Genomic DNA, 18010 nt, shown 5'->3' with positions numbered 1-18010 from the left:
TCAAGTTTCAGATAATATTACCTTCTGCAAAAGTATTTCCCACTCCCCCTTCATGTGTGTGCCTTCCCTCAGAGATTACCTCCAATTTGAAATATATACATACACACACACACACACACACACACACACACACACACACACACACATATATATATATGTCTTGTTTGAATTCGTAGACTCTCCCATTAAAACCACACTTCCTTGCAGGCACAATTCTTTTTTCTTTTTCTTTGCGCCTCCACTACTTAATTTGGTGCTAGCAATATAGTAAGTGCTTAATAACCACTAATTTTTATATGGATCTTAAAGGTTTACAAAGCACTTTATAAATATGATCTCATTTTATCCTCACAACAACCACAGGAGGTAGATACAATTATTATGCTCTTTCTTAGAGATGAGGAAACTGAGGCAGATGAGGTTAAATGACTTGCCCAAGATCAGACTGCTAGCAAGTGTCCAGGGCTATATTTAAACTTAGCTCATTCTAATTCCACATCCAGCACTATTATCTACTCGTCCACCTCAATAAATTTTTGTTGACTGACCCTGCTCTCTCTGTGAACTCTCAGTATAAGTTTGGTTCAAAATTTTACCTTGTAATAGAATTATCAAGAGGCATGTTTTATTTCTCCTACCAGACTATAAGTTCCTTGAGGACAAGAATATTGCTTTAAAATGAGCTTTGAAAAGAGTTGGGGATTCCATGAATTGGAGATGAATTTTGCTGCTCATTCTAGATAGTTTGAGACCTGTGAAAATGGAGGGAGATGGGAAATGGAATGCTATGTATAGAACAGAGCAAAAAGGAAAGTTTGGCTGGGAAGTGGGTGGAGGGGAGTACATGAAAGAATGCAATATGTGATATGTCTGGAAAGGCAGGCTGGAGACAGATAATGGAGAGCTTTAAAAAGCAAAGGAATTTGTAGCAATGGAAAGCCAATGGAGCTGCTTGAACACAGGTGTGGCACGTGGCAACTATATAAAGAAGGGATTGGAGAGGGAGAGCATGGAAGCAAAAAGACCAATTAGGAGACTATTGCAAGAGTCCAGGAAAGGTGAGCCAAAAACCTGAACTAAGGTAGTGGTTGTGTGAATGGAGGGAAGAAGACTAAGTAAACATATTTTGTGGAAGCAGAATCAACAGGACTTGGGAAGTGATTAGGTGTGAAACATAAAGGGGACAGAAGCTGAGTGAGGCTGGAAACCCATGCAATTGGAAGGTTGACAGTGCCTTCAACAGAAATGAGTAAGTAATAAAGAAGGTAAGGTTATGGAGGAAAAGATAATGAGTTCTTTTTTAGACATATTTAGTTTGAGATACTTATGGTATATACAGAGATTTATGATAAATAGTTGATATGTGGGTTTGAAACTCAGGAAAAAGAGCAGATTTCATTTACAGCTTTCAGAGTCTTATGTAAAGAGGTAAGCGTTGAGACCATGGGAAGTAAAGGGACCACCAAGAGACTACAGAGAGAAGAGATGGCCCACAACAGAGCTCCAGAATACACCTAGGCACACAAGGAAATTTACTCTACTAATCACATATTAGTATTAGTAGGCAGGGTGGCCTACCAGATAGAGAGCTGGCCTTGGAATCTGGATAACTTTGATTCAAGTCCTCCCTGTGACTGTGGGATCCTGTGTAAGCTACATAACTTTACTCCAGGCAACTTTCTTAAGACTGAAAGTTGCAGAGCCTATGATGATCTGCACAGGAGGCCTTCCCTCATTGAGATTCTCTATCTCAAAGAAATCACAGGTTCCCGCCCTTCTGAAAAAGAATGCTGCTATTATTTACATCATTGACAGGAGTGATGATATTTTTATTATTCAGGCTGTCTATCAATCAGTTAATAACATTCATTGAGGGCTGGAGACTTACAGAGAGCACAGAAGGCATAGTTATTGCCACAGAAGAGTTAAAAAGTTTATGGGAGATAGAAGACAAGTAAAGGTGCTAATAATGATGATGACAATGATGACTGACAATGACAATGATGGTGAAAATAACAGGCAGTGTGGTGTACTAGAAATAGCTATAGACTTGAAATCACAAAATCTGTTTCTTAGACCCAGCTCTGCCATTTTTAGCTGTGAGACAGTAACAATCCTCTGTGATTCAGTTTCCTTAGGAATAAAATGGAGATCATAATACCAACTCTGCTTCATTCACAGGGCTCTAAATATTAAATATTAGATAATATAGATGAAGGGTTATATAACTATGAGTTATGGTTATATGAATGATGCATCTTATTTGGACAGCTCCTTTAGCTTTTTGCAAGTATTTTCATGCATAAACATATATACATATACATATATAATTATTGGTGTGTATATACACATACATGTATGTATATAAACACATGCATACACATACATTTATGCATATAAACATAAACCTTTATATATGTATATCTATGAATATATATATGTATTTGCGTGTGTTTATGTGTGTATCATCCTCAAAACACAGAAGACAAGTTGGACAGGCACATGCCTCTCTTTACAACTAAACAAAGAGAGGCACAGAGAAGTTACTGAATTTAGCCAAGGTAAATAAGTAATTTAATGACCCAGCTGAAATTAGAAACTAAGGCTTCCTTTCGATCTAGTGATTTTTTTCCCCCCAAAGTTTGACCACTGACTCTAAAAACTAGTGAGCTACCTTCTTATTTCTCCAATAAAATGGCTAGGAAAAATAGGGAGAATCATCTCCATCTCTTCTCAGTAGGATTAAAGAGGTGGCTCTTTAAGAATTATTGTGTTATGGGGCGGCCAGGTAGCACAGCGAGTAAGAGCACTGGCTCCGGTGTAGGGACGACCTGGGGATTGAATCTGGGCTCAGACACTTAGCATCCACCCAGAAACACCTGACCGTGTAACCTTGAGCAAGTTACTTAACCCCGATTGCTTTAAAAAAAAAAAAGAATTATTGCGTCATATAGAGAACAGAAACAGACCACTTGGATTTACTTTTAGAAAGTTAGAAAGTTAGTTAGTTAGAAAGGGTCCTACCTGATATTCTATGAGCGCTCATATATTTTAAAGAAAAAATACTAGGCAAATATCATATGAATTTTCATAATTATCACTGCCCACAAAAATGAGCCACATTAGGCAGTTCTATCACCACATCTCATTCTTATTTATTGTTTAAATCTACATTTTAATTAGAAACACAAAATGACAGCTCTGGAAGAGGTCTTAGAGATCATCTAATGCAACTGATTAATTTTATAGACATGTATCTAAAATGCAGAAGCTTTAAAATCCAGAAAGATTGTAAGACATGTCCAAGCTTACATAGGTGGTTAGTGGTAGGTTCAGGATCAGTACCTAGGGCCTTCTGACACCTAGTAATGATCTTTGCAGACCCCACCTGATTAAGAGCAATCCTACCCTCTCTTTGGTTATCCTTGTTTACCCCCAGTGTAACCAAAACCTTCCACATTTCTGCTGTGCTTAACTTTTTTCACCAGCTTATCTTGAGTTTTACTGTTTTGGGCACTATCCTCCATCATAAACTCTAACATAAAGTGGTCCCTTTCACTCATGATTTCTATCATTTCCATATTGGCAAGTATCAAAACTAGAATATAATTCCCCATTTTGATTCTCCCATTTTTTGAACGAGGTAATTACCATTAAAGCAAATCAAAGAACTACTAGCTGTTCTGCTTTAGAGAGGAGAGCCCTAGCACATAATAATTGAAGTTTCCCATCACTGCGTAGCAGCAAGCACCCCAGCATCCCCAGGGTGGCTGCCAACACAGGTTCTTAGATCTGCTTTTCTAAAGGAAAGCAACTCAAAATGGGTTAACAATCTTGCTTTAACTAATCAAACATATCATTTACCTAGTTCAGGGGAAAAGGTCAGCACCTGGAACTTCAGAGTATACAGACAGGTTACAAGCAGAAGTTACAAGACAGAGAAACATTTCAAGCAGACAGTCCTCCAACTGTCCAACCATTACATCCATACCTAGTCAGTTACCAGAGAGGGAAGCATCAACATCTGGGTTTTTCAAAGCTGGGGGCTCTCAATGGCTGCCCAGAATCTCATCTGGTCAAATCACACAACACTTCTCAAAGTGAGCCCCAAAGCAAAGCCTCACATCAGGGATTATATAGCCTTCTCCTGGCTCAGAGAATTTAACAACCCTCTTGACCCACTGCCAAATCAAAAAGTATCTCCTGAAAAACAAGTCTCCCTCCACGGGCTCCAGGTGCACTTAAAGCTATCAAAGGGCCTAGAGGCAGGAAAGATCTTAAAAATTTATTTCCTATAAAACACTGTTATTCTATAACTTTGCATCAGACTTGTGATTTGTTTGTGACTTGTATTCATCTGTTTCTTCTTTCTTTCAAGGTTGTCTATAATATATATTCCATTGACAATATCATTATAATTTTTGCTTCCATTGATCTTTAGCCATATATTCTCCACCACTTTTCCCCATCCTAGTTCTTAGATTACCTCATACAAGTATATCTCTTTCATATACAATATTACCCCACCTCTCCTCCCTTCCACACACAATGTGTTGATATTGTTTTCTTCTGAATAAGGCATTCAATTTTAATCCAGTTTGAATGAGGTATTCCTTTTCTAGGAGGGAAATCAACCTACACTTCACAAACAAAAGTTCAAATTCTGCAACTTAAAGCAGTTATAATACAGACAAATCTTAAGTAAAGTCTCCAAAGAAAAGTGTACATTTACAATTTTAACTCTAATAATTAAGAATGATGTAAACAGGGGCGGCTAGGTGGCACAGTGAATAGAGCACCGGCCCTGGAGTCAAGAGGACCTGAGTTCAAATGCGACCTCAGACACTTGATACATTTACTAGCCCTGTGATTTTGGGTAAGTCACTTAACCCCAACCACCCTCCAAAAAAATAAAGCAAAAAAAAAGAGTCTTACATGGGGCAGCTAGGCAAGTCACTTAACCCCAACTGCCCTCCAAAAATAATAATAATAAAAAAAGAGTGACGTAAACTAAAATGAGAAGTAAAAAGGCAGCCTGCTTCAGAGTGAACAGCAGGCTGCCCTTAGAGTCAAGAAGATATGAGTTCAAGTGTTTCTTTTAATACATCCTGGATGTGTGAGGTTGGAAAAGGCATTCAACATCGAAGTTCCCCCTAAGATGAAAGTTAGAGAGAAGGTGTTGACCTAAAATAGAAGAGGAAATTTTATCAAGAATCCCCTACCCCAATAAAATCTCAATCTGGTTAGTCATCAAAGAAGCAGCACCACCAGCATAAAAAAATTAGAAGGGAAGATGAGTTAATAGGTTAAATTAACAAATTGAGATTTCTTTCCTAGTAAAGACTACAAAAATTTTCAGAGATTTCTAAATCTATTATCATTGACCTTGTGATGTCAAAGTTTAGTTTTGCATAGAGTTTACAAGGAAAATTGATGTCATTTTTATGAAAACTACAGATTATGTTTAAACTCAAGCTTTTCAGTCCACACAGGATCACATATTTAAAGCTTAAAGGAGCCTTAGAAGACAAAAAGCCCAATTCCTTTATTTTGCAAGGGAGGAAATTGTGGTCCAAATACATTAATGACTTGCCAGAAATCATACAGGTAGTGTCTGAGGCAGCATTTGAATCTAGTACTCAGAACTGAAAATTCAGTACTCTATCAACTTCTCAATGTATTTATAAGTAGGAAATATATTTTTCCAGAAGACAAAACAACTCAAAATAAAGATGTATCATTGATTTTCCCCCCTCAGAAATAAACTCTAAAGTCTTAGGAAGGTGTGAATTCTGATCTTTCAAATAGTAAGCTGAGCTGAATTTTGTAAAAGTACTTTGAATATCAACACCAGGCATTATTCAAACTTAACAAAGAAACCCATTTGGGCTTTTAAATCATTCTCTTCTCATAGGATCATTGAACTATAAGGCTCACCCCCAAACTCCCCTCATTTTAGAAATGAGAAACGTGACCCAAGAACATTCAACACCTTGCCCAAGGTCACATAGATAGTAAACATCAGAGGTAGGATTTGAACTTAGATGTTCAACTCCAGAGCTAATGTTCTTTCTACATCACCACTGCATTTCTTTGGACAAATGAGTTCCATAATAGACACAGTTTTCAACATGTCACCTATATATACTTCAGTTCTCTCACATTTTCAAAGGACATGTAAGTTCCAGTACATGACATCATTTATGACAAAGGTATCCAGATGTCAAGTCCAAATGCTTGCCTTTGTAAATTTTTTTTAAGTTTTACAAAACACTTTCTTCAAAAATCTCTAAATAAGGAAGAAAGGAGACAAGCATTTATTAAGCACCTATTATGCTATTCTAATGCTTTACAAATATTATCTATCCAATCTTTACAATAACGCTGAGATACAGCAGCTAGGTGGCGCAGTGAATAGAACACCCAGCCTGGAGTCAAGAAGACTCATCTTCCTGAGTTGTGTTGATCCTTGGCAAATTACTTAACCCTGTTTGCCTCAGTTTCCTCATCTTTAAAATGAGCTAGACAAGGACATAGCAAACCACTCCAGTATCTTTATCAAGAAAATGCCAAATGGGGTCACCAAGAGTTGGACATGACTGATACAACTGATACAACTGAACAACTTATGTTGATCTAAATGCTTTGCCAATATTATTTCATTCAATTCCACAACAACCCTGAGATGTAGATGCTGGCATTATCCCCATTTTGTACCTAGAGAAACTGGGGAAATCAGAGGCTAAATAGTAAGTTTCTGAGGCTGGATTTGAACTCCGGTTTTCCCAATCATGTGACCAGCACTCTAGCTACTTCAAGGCAATTCTAGTATTTTTATCCCTATTTACAGGTGAGGAAACTGAGACTAAGAGAAATCAAATGACTTGTCCAACTCTTCACTCTAGTAGAGGAAGATTTGGGATATGAATCTGGTATTTTGCCCCTAAATCCACTTAAGAGAAAAATGAGACTAAGTATGTAGTAGTGATTTATTGTTATTGTTCATCCTTGGTTCTAGAAGAGGCCCAATGACAACATGAGAGTGAGTAGCGAATTGTATGAGTCTAAAGAGTCATGCTACCCTCCTAGCACCAAGCTACCCTCAATAGCCAAACTTACAGACAGTTTAAAATATTGGAGAATTGGATCGTATCTCATTCAATGCTAGAAATAACAGCTTGTTTGGTCATCATGGGAGCCTAAACATAGACTCTAAATGACTGGGTGAATGATTTGAGTGGGTATCAGATATATCCCACAGTACTAGGGTAGTCCTGCTGAAAACCATCCAGAAAGTTCTGAAACATCCTGTATTCTTCTAGGGCATATGCATGACTTGATGGGCTTAGCTCAACGCAGAGCTGTAGCAGAAGTGGACTGTTAGGCAGGACTAGGAGAAACACCTGAGAGATGTGCTTCTCTGACTTTAGAACTTCATTACTTGGAGCTCAAGACCTCTCCCAACCCCCTAACAAGTCCAAACTCGGCTGCCAAGAATTCCTTTGAGATAGCTGAAAGGTCCCTGGCGCCAATTTTCTTTTAAGATTCAAGGGAGGAGAGTGGGAACGATGGCAATGAAAAGAGTTAGGGATTTGAGGCAAGTCAGGTACAGGAAATTGTTGGGACAACAAATATATAACTTAAGAAAGAAAAAAAATGAAAGCTATGGTGACTGCTAATATTAGGAAAGTATTTAACAAGCAAGAAGCATCTCCATGTAGTTGGGTTCACGGAAATTAGGATGACCTGGTCGGAAACCCTCCTTCTGACATACTACCTTGGTGACCCTGGGCATGTTACTTAATCTCTTCTAGCCTTAGGGAACAGCATATTAAAGATGAGTTGCTGATTTGTATAAGTGAAGGAAGTTTCCACACTGGGACATCCTTTCTCAGATGAAATCACTACTAATACTAGTATTGCATATTTTAATAAAGAAGTTATATAACAAAAGAGAAAATATCATAAAAGTGAAATACAAGAGGGAAAAAATATCAGGCAAGTCCAAGATGCTAGGTCACAGAGCAAACTGGCTTGAAGATGGTTGAGATAAATAGAGAACTGAAAAAGCCCTCAGAAAATATAAGAAAAGACATCAAGATGGAAATATAAACAGGAAGTAATGGATACACTGAACTGGGGAGAATCCAAGCCTGCAAAGGCACAGGGACAAATAAGAAATGGCAGGTGTATAAAAACTATTCTTCCTTAACCCTACATACACACACACACAATTTGTAATAATGTGTATATTTGTTTGGCAAGTGGGGGAAGTATTTAGTCCCTCATGTGGTATTTTCCAAAGAATTTAAAAGTAGTCAATCAGTAACAATACTACCACACAACCACTGTTATCAAATGATATGTCTCTCTATGTCACCATTAGTGGGCTCTCTTAAAACTCTTAGTTTACTCTTATCTCAGTAGAAAACAATGATAGATTCATGTATCTAGAACTAGAAAGGAGCTCAGAGGCCTTCTAGTCTAACCTTCTCACTTTACAAATAAGGAAACTGAGGCCAAGAGAAGTTAACTCACCTAAGTGCCTAACGTCACACAGGTAATCAAGGTCAGAGTCAAGATTTGAGTCCAAGGTTCTGGGTATAACACTGTAATAATGTTTCATTTGTATAGTACTCAAAGATTTACTTATCTTAGGATCAAAGTTGTTAAGAGACCTTGCAGTCCATGGAATCAACCCCCCCTCATTTTTCTGATGCGGAAACTGAGGCCCCAGGAGGTTAAGTGACCTGTAGAGGGTCACACAACTGATTACTATCTGACATGAGATTTGACGAGGTCTTCCTGAATCCAAATCCAGTGCCTTATCCACTGTCCTTAAAATAACCCTATAAGCACAGGTGTTACAATTTCCCCCCACATTACTGATGACTGAGGTTAAATTACTTACCCAGGGTCATACTACTGATACCTGTCAGGACTATGGCTTGTAAAGTTTTGCTCTCAAATCAGTATTCTTTCCACTTAATGGACTAGAAATAATATTTGCCAATTTATCTTATATTTAAAGTTAAAGCAAAATTAAAGGAAAAGCACAACTGAAAGTAAAAGGGTTATGTATTCAACACATTATTGGATTTTTTTTTAACGAAGGTGACAAAAGTCTGTACAGTCACTACTTCCTAAGGAGACTGAGAGGTTTCTTGCCAGGGTTAGTAAAAGCTAAAATAAGTGCTGCTTCTTTGGGTCACCTCTCTTAGAGTGTCCTAATGAGGGCTGGCATCAGAGCAGAAGGAGTAGGAGTTCATTTTCATTTGTACAGTTCCTGTATCACTGGTACCTTTCCATGCATTTCATTAGTCGCCCACAGCAGGTACCATGTTACCTGTTCTCTGGCCATCGGGTTTAAAAAATTTAACTCAAGTGCTTTTCCTTCAAGTAACACTGATAAAATGCAGCCCACTTTCTCGATCATCCAAGAAACAGCTACGTGTTTTTAAATCAGCTTTACTTTCAGAGCTTCTTGTTATTTGTTGGTTTTCAAGGCAGAATTAACTGACCTATATTTTATACGATTTTGTCTTTATCCTCCTCCACCCCTGTCCAATGCGCATGTAATACCAAAGTAAAACAAAACAAAACAAAACCAAAAACAAAGAAAAAAAAAAACTGCTCTGACTTCAAGTTCCTTTCTCACACAATGAGCCTCCCCTATCTGTTACAGTTACTTTAATGGGAGATAGGAGCAGACTGCCACCCACACACCTTCGCGCAGTACCCTTGACTCCCAGCCACCCAATTAGTGCCCTCTTCCGCATTCCCCCTCCGGTCCCCAACCTGGATATCCAGCCTTTCTCCAAGGATCCCCACCAGGGGGACCAAGTTACTCACCGATCTTGGCCAAGGAAGCCAGCAGTATCCAGAGGGTAATCTCGAAGGGAATCTGCACATGGGGATAATCCAGGGTAAACACCGGCAGGCGGCTCTCCTCGAAGGGGGTCGTTCCCGGAGCCACCACGCTCCCGGGGCTGGCGGGGACCGGACTGGTCCCCATCACCCCCGGGGCGGTCAGCAGGTTTTCCGAAAAGGAAGAGACTGGGCCGGTCACCTGCAGTAACAGCAGCAGAAGCAGCAGCGGCAGCAGCAGCAGAGGCGGTGCCGGTGGCGGAGGCGCCCGGAGGCTCCGCCCGATGACCCCGGGGTCCATCAGTGTCCAGCCCGTGACACTCGGGAGGCTCGGCGCTCTTTCTCAGTTGTGCGTCTTAGCGCACCGCACCCGAGCAGCCTGTGCCCATGAGGCCCCACGGACTCCTAAAGCTGAGTTCCAACGGGAAGCCACCTGCTGCTGCCGCCGGGCGCTGCTGCCACCTCGGAGGCGGCCACCTCCACTGGCCGTTCTTCCTCAGCCCACCGTGCCTGAACAAATCCCCTCTTGGGGCTGAGCAACTGAGATGATCGTGCCTCCGCGTACCCTGGGAGCACAGACTGAGGGATGAGGGAAGATTTCTCACCCGCCCTCTACCTCCAGTCACCGCCCTCTCGGTGCACGACCCATGCCTTCCACTCAGCGGATTCTGGGCTACATTCAAAGCCAGTCACTCGCTACCCTTGCCAGTCTCTTCCAGCGGTCAGAAAGGGGGGTGGGGTGGGGGAGGAGGGAGCGGCGGAGAGAGAGAGAAAGGGGCGGGGAGCCAGCGCTGCGCCTCCACACCCGGCAGAGGAGTTCGTTCTGCGCACCAAAACGGAGACCGGACAGAGGCGGAGCCGGGGTGGGGAGACCCCACAGGTCCACGTAACATGCACCTGCTGTCCCGCGCCCCCACTGCTGCTGGCTTTCAAGGCTTTTTAGGCTGGAGTATAGGGCTGCAGTGAAATTAATTGACCTCGACCTCGGAAGCTCACGCTCTGTGCCCACTGTGCTCTGTGTGTACAGTTGTCTCATTTCTAATCCTTGCCTCCAGCAATACATATGCGCGCGCGCACCAGCACACCATTAGCAAAGGAGTCTGTAGGTGGAAGGAATGGAGCTTATCTATTTGTCTCTGTAACCAGTCTCTGTCTCCGGGAAAAAAACAGGGAAGAGCCTAAAGGAACTGCTATGAGTCAGACTACAGGTGTCTCTCTGTCTCTACCTCTGTTCGTCTCTCTCCATCCCAGTATCTCTGTGTCTCTACCTTGCCTGCCTGTCTGCCTGCCTGCCGTCTTGCTGTTTCTCTGTCTCCCTCTTCACTCCTTCTCCTGAAGAAAATTCACTCTCACCTGGCCTTCGCTCACAGGGAGAAGGCTGCCTTGAGCTTGGTGTGCCCACAACCCAAGTCTTTGTTTAGTAAATTCAGATACAGAAGGCTGTACAGATTCTAAGAAGAAAGACTGGATACAACCATGTTGAAACTATTCAGGCTAGATAGAATGTGATACACTAAACTGACTGAGAATTACAGGGTATTTTAGGAAAACATTTCTTCACTGTGAAATTTAACAAGGAAGCCACAACATATGTTCTCAATCCGGACAACAAATCTCTAAACTGAACTCAGTATCCTTTAGTCTCCCACTGTTCTTTCCTCCTTTTTTCCCCCCTTTTCTACTTCCTTTTCTCCAATATTAAAATCAATCTCACCTTTTTTTTCTCCCCCTCCCACATCAACATCTCTTTTCCAAACTCCCCCCTACAACAATAGACATGAAAAGAAATTTGCTTTGTTTTTAGGATAAAAGACTTGGATTCCAAAGTAGAAATGCCAGTTTTAAATATTGAAATAACTTATATGAAAGTGCCATTATAATCGATTCATGGAAAACTGGTGATTTGACTCATTATGATCTAAGTTTGTCCTTGGACAACAGTAATGTTAGAAATTCTTCTGACACAAATTATTCCTTGTTAGTAAAGAAAAGGAAGAACTGATTCAGTAGTAGAAATATCTTGCAGAGTTAGTTTCATATTTGAAAAAAAAACATCCCTTTCAACCACAAATATTAATAAGGATTGAGGAAGGGGGCAACCATAACCACTCTGTGGGTTTGGTGCTATTAATATCACTATTTTAGAGGTAAGGAAACTGAGGTTGATAAAGGTTAAGTGATTTGCTTGATGACACAGGGATAGTAAGTGTCTGAAGCATGATTTGAATCCAGTTCTTCCTGACCAGTCTAGCACAAGATCTACTATGCCACCTAGACGTTGTAAATAAGATTAAGCTGCAATAAGGCTGCCCCTACTTCAATAAAAGTGGACCATCTCATAACTCTTTCTTTAGTCATCCCAAACTGAAGTAAATGTATAGTAAATATAAATAAATTTATGCCCAATTGTTTAGTGAAATAATTTATTATTCCGTACCTAAAGAATGAGAGTTTTCATGTTGGAGAAAAGCTATCTGCATCTAGAGAAAGAATTATAGAGCCTGAATGCAGATTGAAACAAACTATTTGCTCTTTCTTTTCTTTTTGTTTTGTTCCTTCTTTTACATGGTTCATTTCATTGGCTCTAATTCTTCTTTACAACATGACTAAAGTGAAAATATGTTTAATGTGAAGATATATGTAGAACCTATAATGGATTGCATGCCATCTTGAGGGGGGGAAGATGGGAGAGGAGAAAATTTGGAACCCAAAAGCTCGTGGAACTGAATGTTGTAAACAAAAAATCAATTAATTCATAAAGAAGAATAAGTTTTATGGCAATGTAAAAGGGAATAATATACTCATTTTATTCAATAAATATTTAACAAGTGCTTACTACACACAAAGCACTGTGCTGGACCCAGTACACAGAGATAAAAAATAAGTGCCTGACCTCAAGGAGCTTACAGTCTAATAGTAATGGGGGAGGATCAAGCATATAAAAAGGTTAGTATGATACAAGGTTAAGATATGACAGGGACAAAGAAGTTTTACTTCAAAGTAGTCTAAAATTTGAATAAGAACATTCAGCTGAGATATCACAAAAGGCTTCTTGGGAAATGTCTCTCAGTTTCCTTAGCTGTCAAATGAGCTGGAGAAGTAAATAGCAAACCACTCCAGTATCTTTGGCAGAAAACTCCAAATGGGATCATGAAGGGTCAGAGATGACTGAATAAACATGAGAAAGGTGGTACTTGAATGGGCCTTTCAAGGAAGAAAAAAGATTTTAACAGGTGGGGACATGGAACCATGGAAATAGCCTCTTAGAATGTAAAATGCACAAAGGGTTAAAAAGAGGACAGGATGCTATGGGAGAGTAGCTACTATTCCAGTTTAGCAGGAATAGAGAGGGTTTGAAGAACAGTATGAAATAATACTGGAAAGATCAGCTTGAAAGGGATTCCTTAACTAATAGGGTAAGGAATTTGTACCAATCAAGATGCATATGAAAAGTAGCTTGTAAAGCATAAAGCACTATTATAGATGTCTGCCATTGTTATTTTGTCATTAATGAGGAGCCACTTTCTTTTATCAGAAAATTATTTTGACAGCTGTGAGGAAGAAAAGAGATAATGGAGGGAAGGGGAGAATGCAGGATCCCTTTACAACAATCCAAGAAAGAGATAATGCTGGTTATGGTAGTCTTGTATGGGTGATTGAATGGGGTGAGATCTTAGAGTGGAAGGATCAACAAGAATTTGCAAGTAATTGGATGTGAATGGTAAGAATCAGAGTACCAGAAATCAAGAGCTGCAAGGAACCTGAGAAGCCTTTCTGTCCAGCTTCCTAATATTATAGATGGGTAAAGCTGAATCCCAAGAGAGGTTAAGTGACATGTTGAAGGTCACACAGGTAGTAATTATCGGAGGTGAGATTTGAGCCCAATGTTTCTTATTCCAAACCCAGTGCTCTTACTGTACTATATTGGAAGAATTAAGTCTGGGTAGCTGATGGGGAGGGCAGTGCAACACAAACAGGTAGAGCTGGATAAAGGGAAGCTTAGGGAGAAATGATGAGTTTGTTTTTGCCTATGTTGATTCAAGGTATCAGTGAATCAAGTAGAAATTTCCAATAGGAAGTTGAACATGAATGGCAAGTTTAAAGGGAGATAATAATAACTGACATTTATAAAGTACTTTAAGGTTTGCAAAATGTTTTACATACACTATCTTATCTTGACCTCATCAAGATACTTTGACATGAAACCTACAGTTATTATTAAAGATGATGAAATAGTTTTCCTGGATGATGAAACTAAGCCATAAAGAGTTAAAGTGACTTATCTGTGTTCAAACAGCTACTAAGTGTTGGAGAAGGGACTCCAAGCAATATATGTATATGTATATATATATGACTATAACTCCAGCAGTCTGTCCATTCTGGCATAATCTTCTTCATAAGAGATGTACATGTACATTTAGAGGTGATCGCTGAAAATGTGGTAATGGGCAGAATTGACGAGGGTCACAAAATAGAGAAAGAGAAGAAAAAGGCTGAGTCCATAGCACTTGGGGAATACACTAATCAGTAAGGACAAGGAAGATGGAAGAGGGAAGGAGAAAAGGAAGGAGCAGTCTGACATTTGAGAGGAGTAACAGGAGAGAACAATGCCCCAGAAGTTGATGGATGAGGAGGGAGAATTAAGAAGACAGTGGTCAATCATGACAAATGCTACACAAAAGTCAAGAAGGATGAATACTGAGAAAAAGTCGCTAGGTTTGGCAGCTAAGAAGTCATTAGCATCCTTGGAGGGGGCTACTTCATTCCCATGGTAGAAATGGGAGTCATATTTCGGAGGACTGAGGAGTGAGTGATGAGCAAGTAGAGGTTTTAAAAAAAATTACCAATGAAGGAGACAATAGGGGATGTCAGTATTCAGGGAAGGTGATTTTTTTTCAGCTGAATGTTACAAATGTCTAAATAAACGTTTCAGCTGAAGTCAAATGGAAAGGTCCCATGGTCCTTGGGGTACAGCCGTAAGGCAGATTGTAATGCCTCTTCATTGAATGTCTTTTCTGCTGATGGATTGAATTTGAGAAACTAGGGTGTTAGGATGGTCATTGATTCAAACATTAAATGTAAGGCCAAGAAGGGCTAAAACGAAGGGGAAGACCAGCCCACCTGGGCAAGTCATTAAAAATGTGAAAGATTAACTTAGACATTGATCATGTTGTTCAATTGTTTTTCAGTCGAATTCAACTCTCTGTGAGCCCATTTAGGGTTTTCTTGACAAAAATACTGGAGCAGTTGACATTTTCTTCTCCAAATCATTTAAGTAAATAGGCTTAAGTGACTTTTCCAGGGTCACAAAGCTAGTGTCTGAGGTCAGATGTAAACTCAGGAAGATGAGTTTTCCTGACTCCAGGCCCAGCACTCTATCCAATGTACCACTCACCTAGCTGCTATAGGTTGCTCATAGAAAGTCAGAACAGAGAAAGACCTCGAAACCTATTCATTCCTTCATTTTATACATGAAGAAACTGAGGCCCAGAGAGGTGACCCCTGGTCACATTTGACTCACATCTATAAAATTAAAACTTCTCATTTCAATTTTTAGGACAAAAAGTTATTTTAATTCCATAAATATTTAATGAACCCTCACTATTTATATATGGCACAGTGCTAAGTATGAAGGATATAATAACAAAAATGACAATTCCCACTCTATAAAAGTGTATATTCCACCAGGGGTGGAGAGGTATTTTCAAGTACTTTCTAGAACAGGAGAATCATGAGGCTTAAATGATCTGTTCAGGAAAAAAAAATGAGATATGCTGGATTCTATGAACAATAAAGGTGTGAATTTTTAAAGTAAGCTTTTAAGATGTACAATTAATCCATAGTATGATCTCAATACCAGCTTACAAATGGTACATGAAAACTCTGAGTTATTATAAGCTGTAAGTAGAGATGATGCATCATGAGACAGTATTTTACAATGCTGCTTCACCAAAAACCCTTAAATCCATGTGCCCAACAGATCACTGGAAGAAATGATAGAGAAAGACAGACTGAAATAAATTCCTCCTCTCCCTACCCCACCCCCATTTTGCTACTCATAAGTACTAGACATTTTTCAGGTGTTTATAATGGAAAACATTTGATGTTGTACAAAGGCTGTAATTAATTACTAATTTCTCTGGCAAGGTAATGTTTTATTTATACTAAGTACAAAAAAATAAGTTACACTAGGAAAGTGATGGCACATAAGTGTATATTCAGATGATTTCTGTACACCACTAATTTCTGAATGTTTCTATACCTTTTATTTACATATTTTCTCTCTCTGTCTCTCTCTGTGTCTCTCTCTGTCTGTCTGTCTCTCTGTCTCTCTCTCTCTGTCTCTGTCTCTGTCTCTCTCTCTCTGTCTCTCCCCCTCTCCCTCTCTCCAAAACATTTAGACATTTGTAACATACAGGCAAAGTGAATATCAGATCTTCATCTAAGAATGTGGCTATACTAATATCAGTAGCAATAAACCCTGTCCTGTATAAGCCAGCATATGATACTCCGGTTTATAGACTTGTGTTACTGGACTCAAGAGGTGCCAAGTTTTTCTTACGTGTCAAAGAATGCTTTATTATTCATTCTTGTAAGTGGGTGGATTTAATTTGGCAAACAAGCCTCTCATCTTTCCCTAAAAGCAAACAGCCCAAGTAGTTAGACTATGCATCCTTAACTGACATTAACTCTGATGAAATACCACTTTAAAAGGTGCTCTGACTCAGCAATGACAACAAGGTCAGACACCGAGTTAGATAACACTACGTGTCTCCTATCCTACTGGAATAACTAAAGTCTAGAGGGTAGGACTCTACTGGGATCAGTAGCTCCATTTCCCTAGGGTTACAGCAGAAGTCTTGCTTCTTTATAGGATGGCCATCATCATCTTGTTTCTGTTTTTCAGAATTTGTATTCTTAACAAATACCAAGTACAATGGACATTTGAATATATGTAATAGAATAGATAAAGATTATAAGTGAAACTGCAGATTTCTATTATATACAGCTTGCTTTTATTTTTAGATGTATAAGATCAACTCATAACTTTCAAAACTGTCCAGCTTACATGGCCTTCTTTCTCTTCTCTGTATTAAAAAAAGAGAATCTTGGGGCGGCTAGGTGGTGCAGTGAATAGGACACCGTGGGCCCTGGAGTCAGGAGGACTTGAGTTCAAATTCGGCCTCAGACACTTGACACACTTACTAGCCGTGTGACCTTGAGCAAATCACTTAACCCCAATTGCCCTGCCCTCCCCCCTCCAAAAAAGCAAAAATAAAGTCTCTCTCTCTTTCCCTCTCCTTTTTTCCCTCTCCCTCCCTCCCTCTCCCCTCTCTCTCTCTTTCTCTCCTTCTCTCTGTCTTCCCCTTCCTTCATCCTCCCTTCCTTTTCTCCTTCCTTTATTTCTTTCTCCCTTCATATCCCTCCCTCCTCCTTTCCTTTCCTCTTTCCTTTCCCCTCTCCTCTCCTCTCCTCTCCTCTCTTCTCCTCTCCTTTTTTATTTCTATACCCTTTCAAACACATGCACTGGAAAAAAGAAATGAAAAAAAATGTTTCAAAAACATCAAACAATTGGGGAAAAAACCCTTGCATTTTATTTTAGTGTGGAATGACCATGTTTACAAAAAAGTTTATAAATAAACCAAAGGAACTTTTTTGTCTGCTTCTTTATTTGAAGACTAAGATGACTTATGATGGTAGCTATAACTCAAAAATTCAATTTAACAGATACTAATTGAGTTCTCATTATATTCAAGGTGCTGTTGCTATGATGGTGCAGTGAATACAAAAACAACAAAGGTGAGGTCCCTACCTTCAAAGAACTTGCATTGTAGCATGGAAAACAATGATGCAAGTACACAATTAACTGTGAGACAAAGCAGAATATGTGAAGGTTCAGAAGAGATGTTTAAAATGCTACAAAAATTCAAGAAAAAGAAAGAACTGAATTGCAGTGAGTAGAATGAGAGGAGGAGAGAGAATAAGGTCATTCAACAAATAACATTTTTCCAAATTACATAAAATTCAAGTAAGAATGCTCTAACATAATATATCCAACATTTAATGATAGGTAGCACTATTAAAATTTGTACAACATTTTGTAGAAATTATCTCATTTGACCTTCATAACAACTTTCTGAGG

The 18010-nt window shown here is 39.4% G+C and overlaps 1 protein-coding gene across 6 annotated transcripts in view; it reads right to left on the bottom strand.

Moving 5' to 3' along the window:
- SLC9A2 (solute carrier family 9 member A2) overlaps nucleotides 1-18010 on the bottom strand; it is a 221658-nt gene that overhangs the window by 111760 nt on the left and 91888 nt on the right. Inside the window, exon 1 of one of the 6 annotated variants that reach the window (XM_069094917.1) lies at nucleotides 9853-11625. The exons of the other annotated variants lie outside the window; for them this stretch is intronic. Within the exon in view, the coding sequence (XP_068951018.1) occupies nucleotides 9853-10168 (316 nt within the window). The 5' untranslated portion in view covers nucleotides 10169-11625. Of the gene's footprint in view, nucleotides 1-9852; nucleotides 11626-18010 lie in introns of those variants that run through there. 6 annotated transcript variants of the gene reach the window in all.

This window comes from Petaurus breviceps, unplaced genomic scaffold, assembly GCF_028583685.1.
Source record: "Petaurus breviceps papuanus isolate PSGF00001 unplaced genomic scaffold, PetGlider_PUasm1.0 223, whole genome shotgun sequence".
Taxonomy (NCBI): Eukaryota; Metazoa; Chordata; class Mammalia; order Diprotodontia; family Petauridae; genus Petaurus; species Petaurus breviceps.
This window is presented reverse-complemented; position numbering and strand designations above follow the sequence as displayed.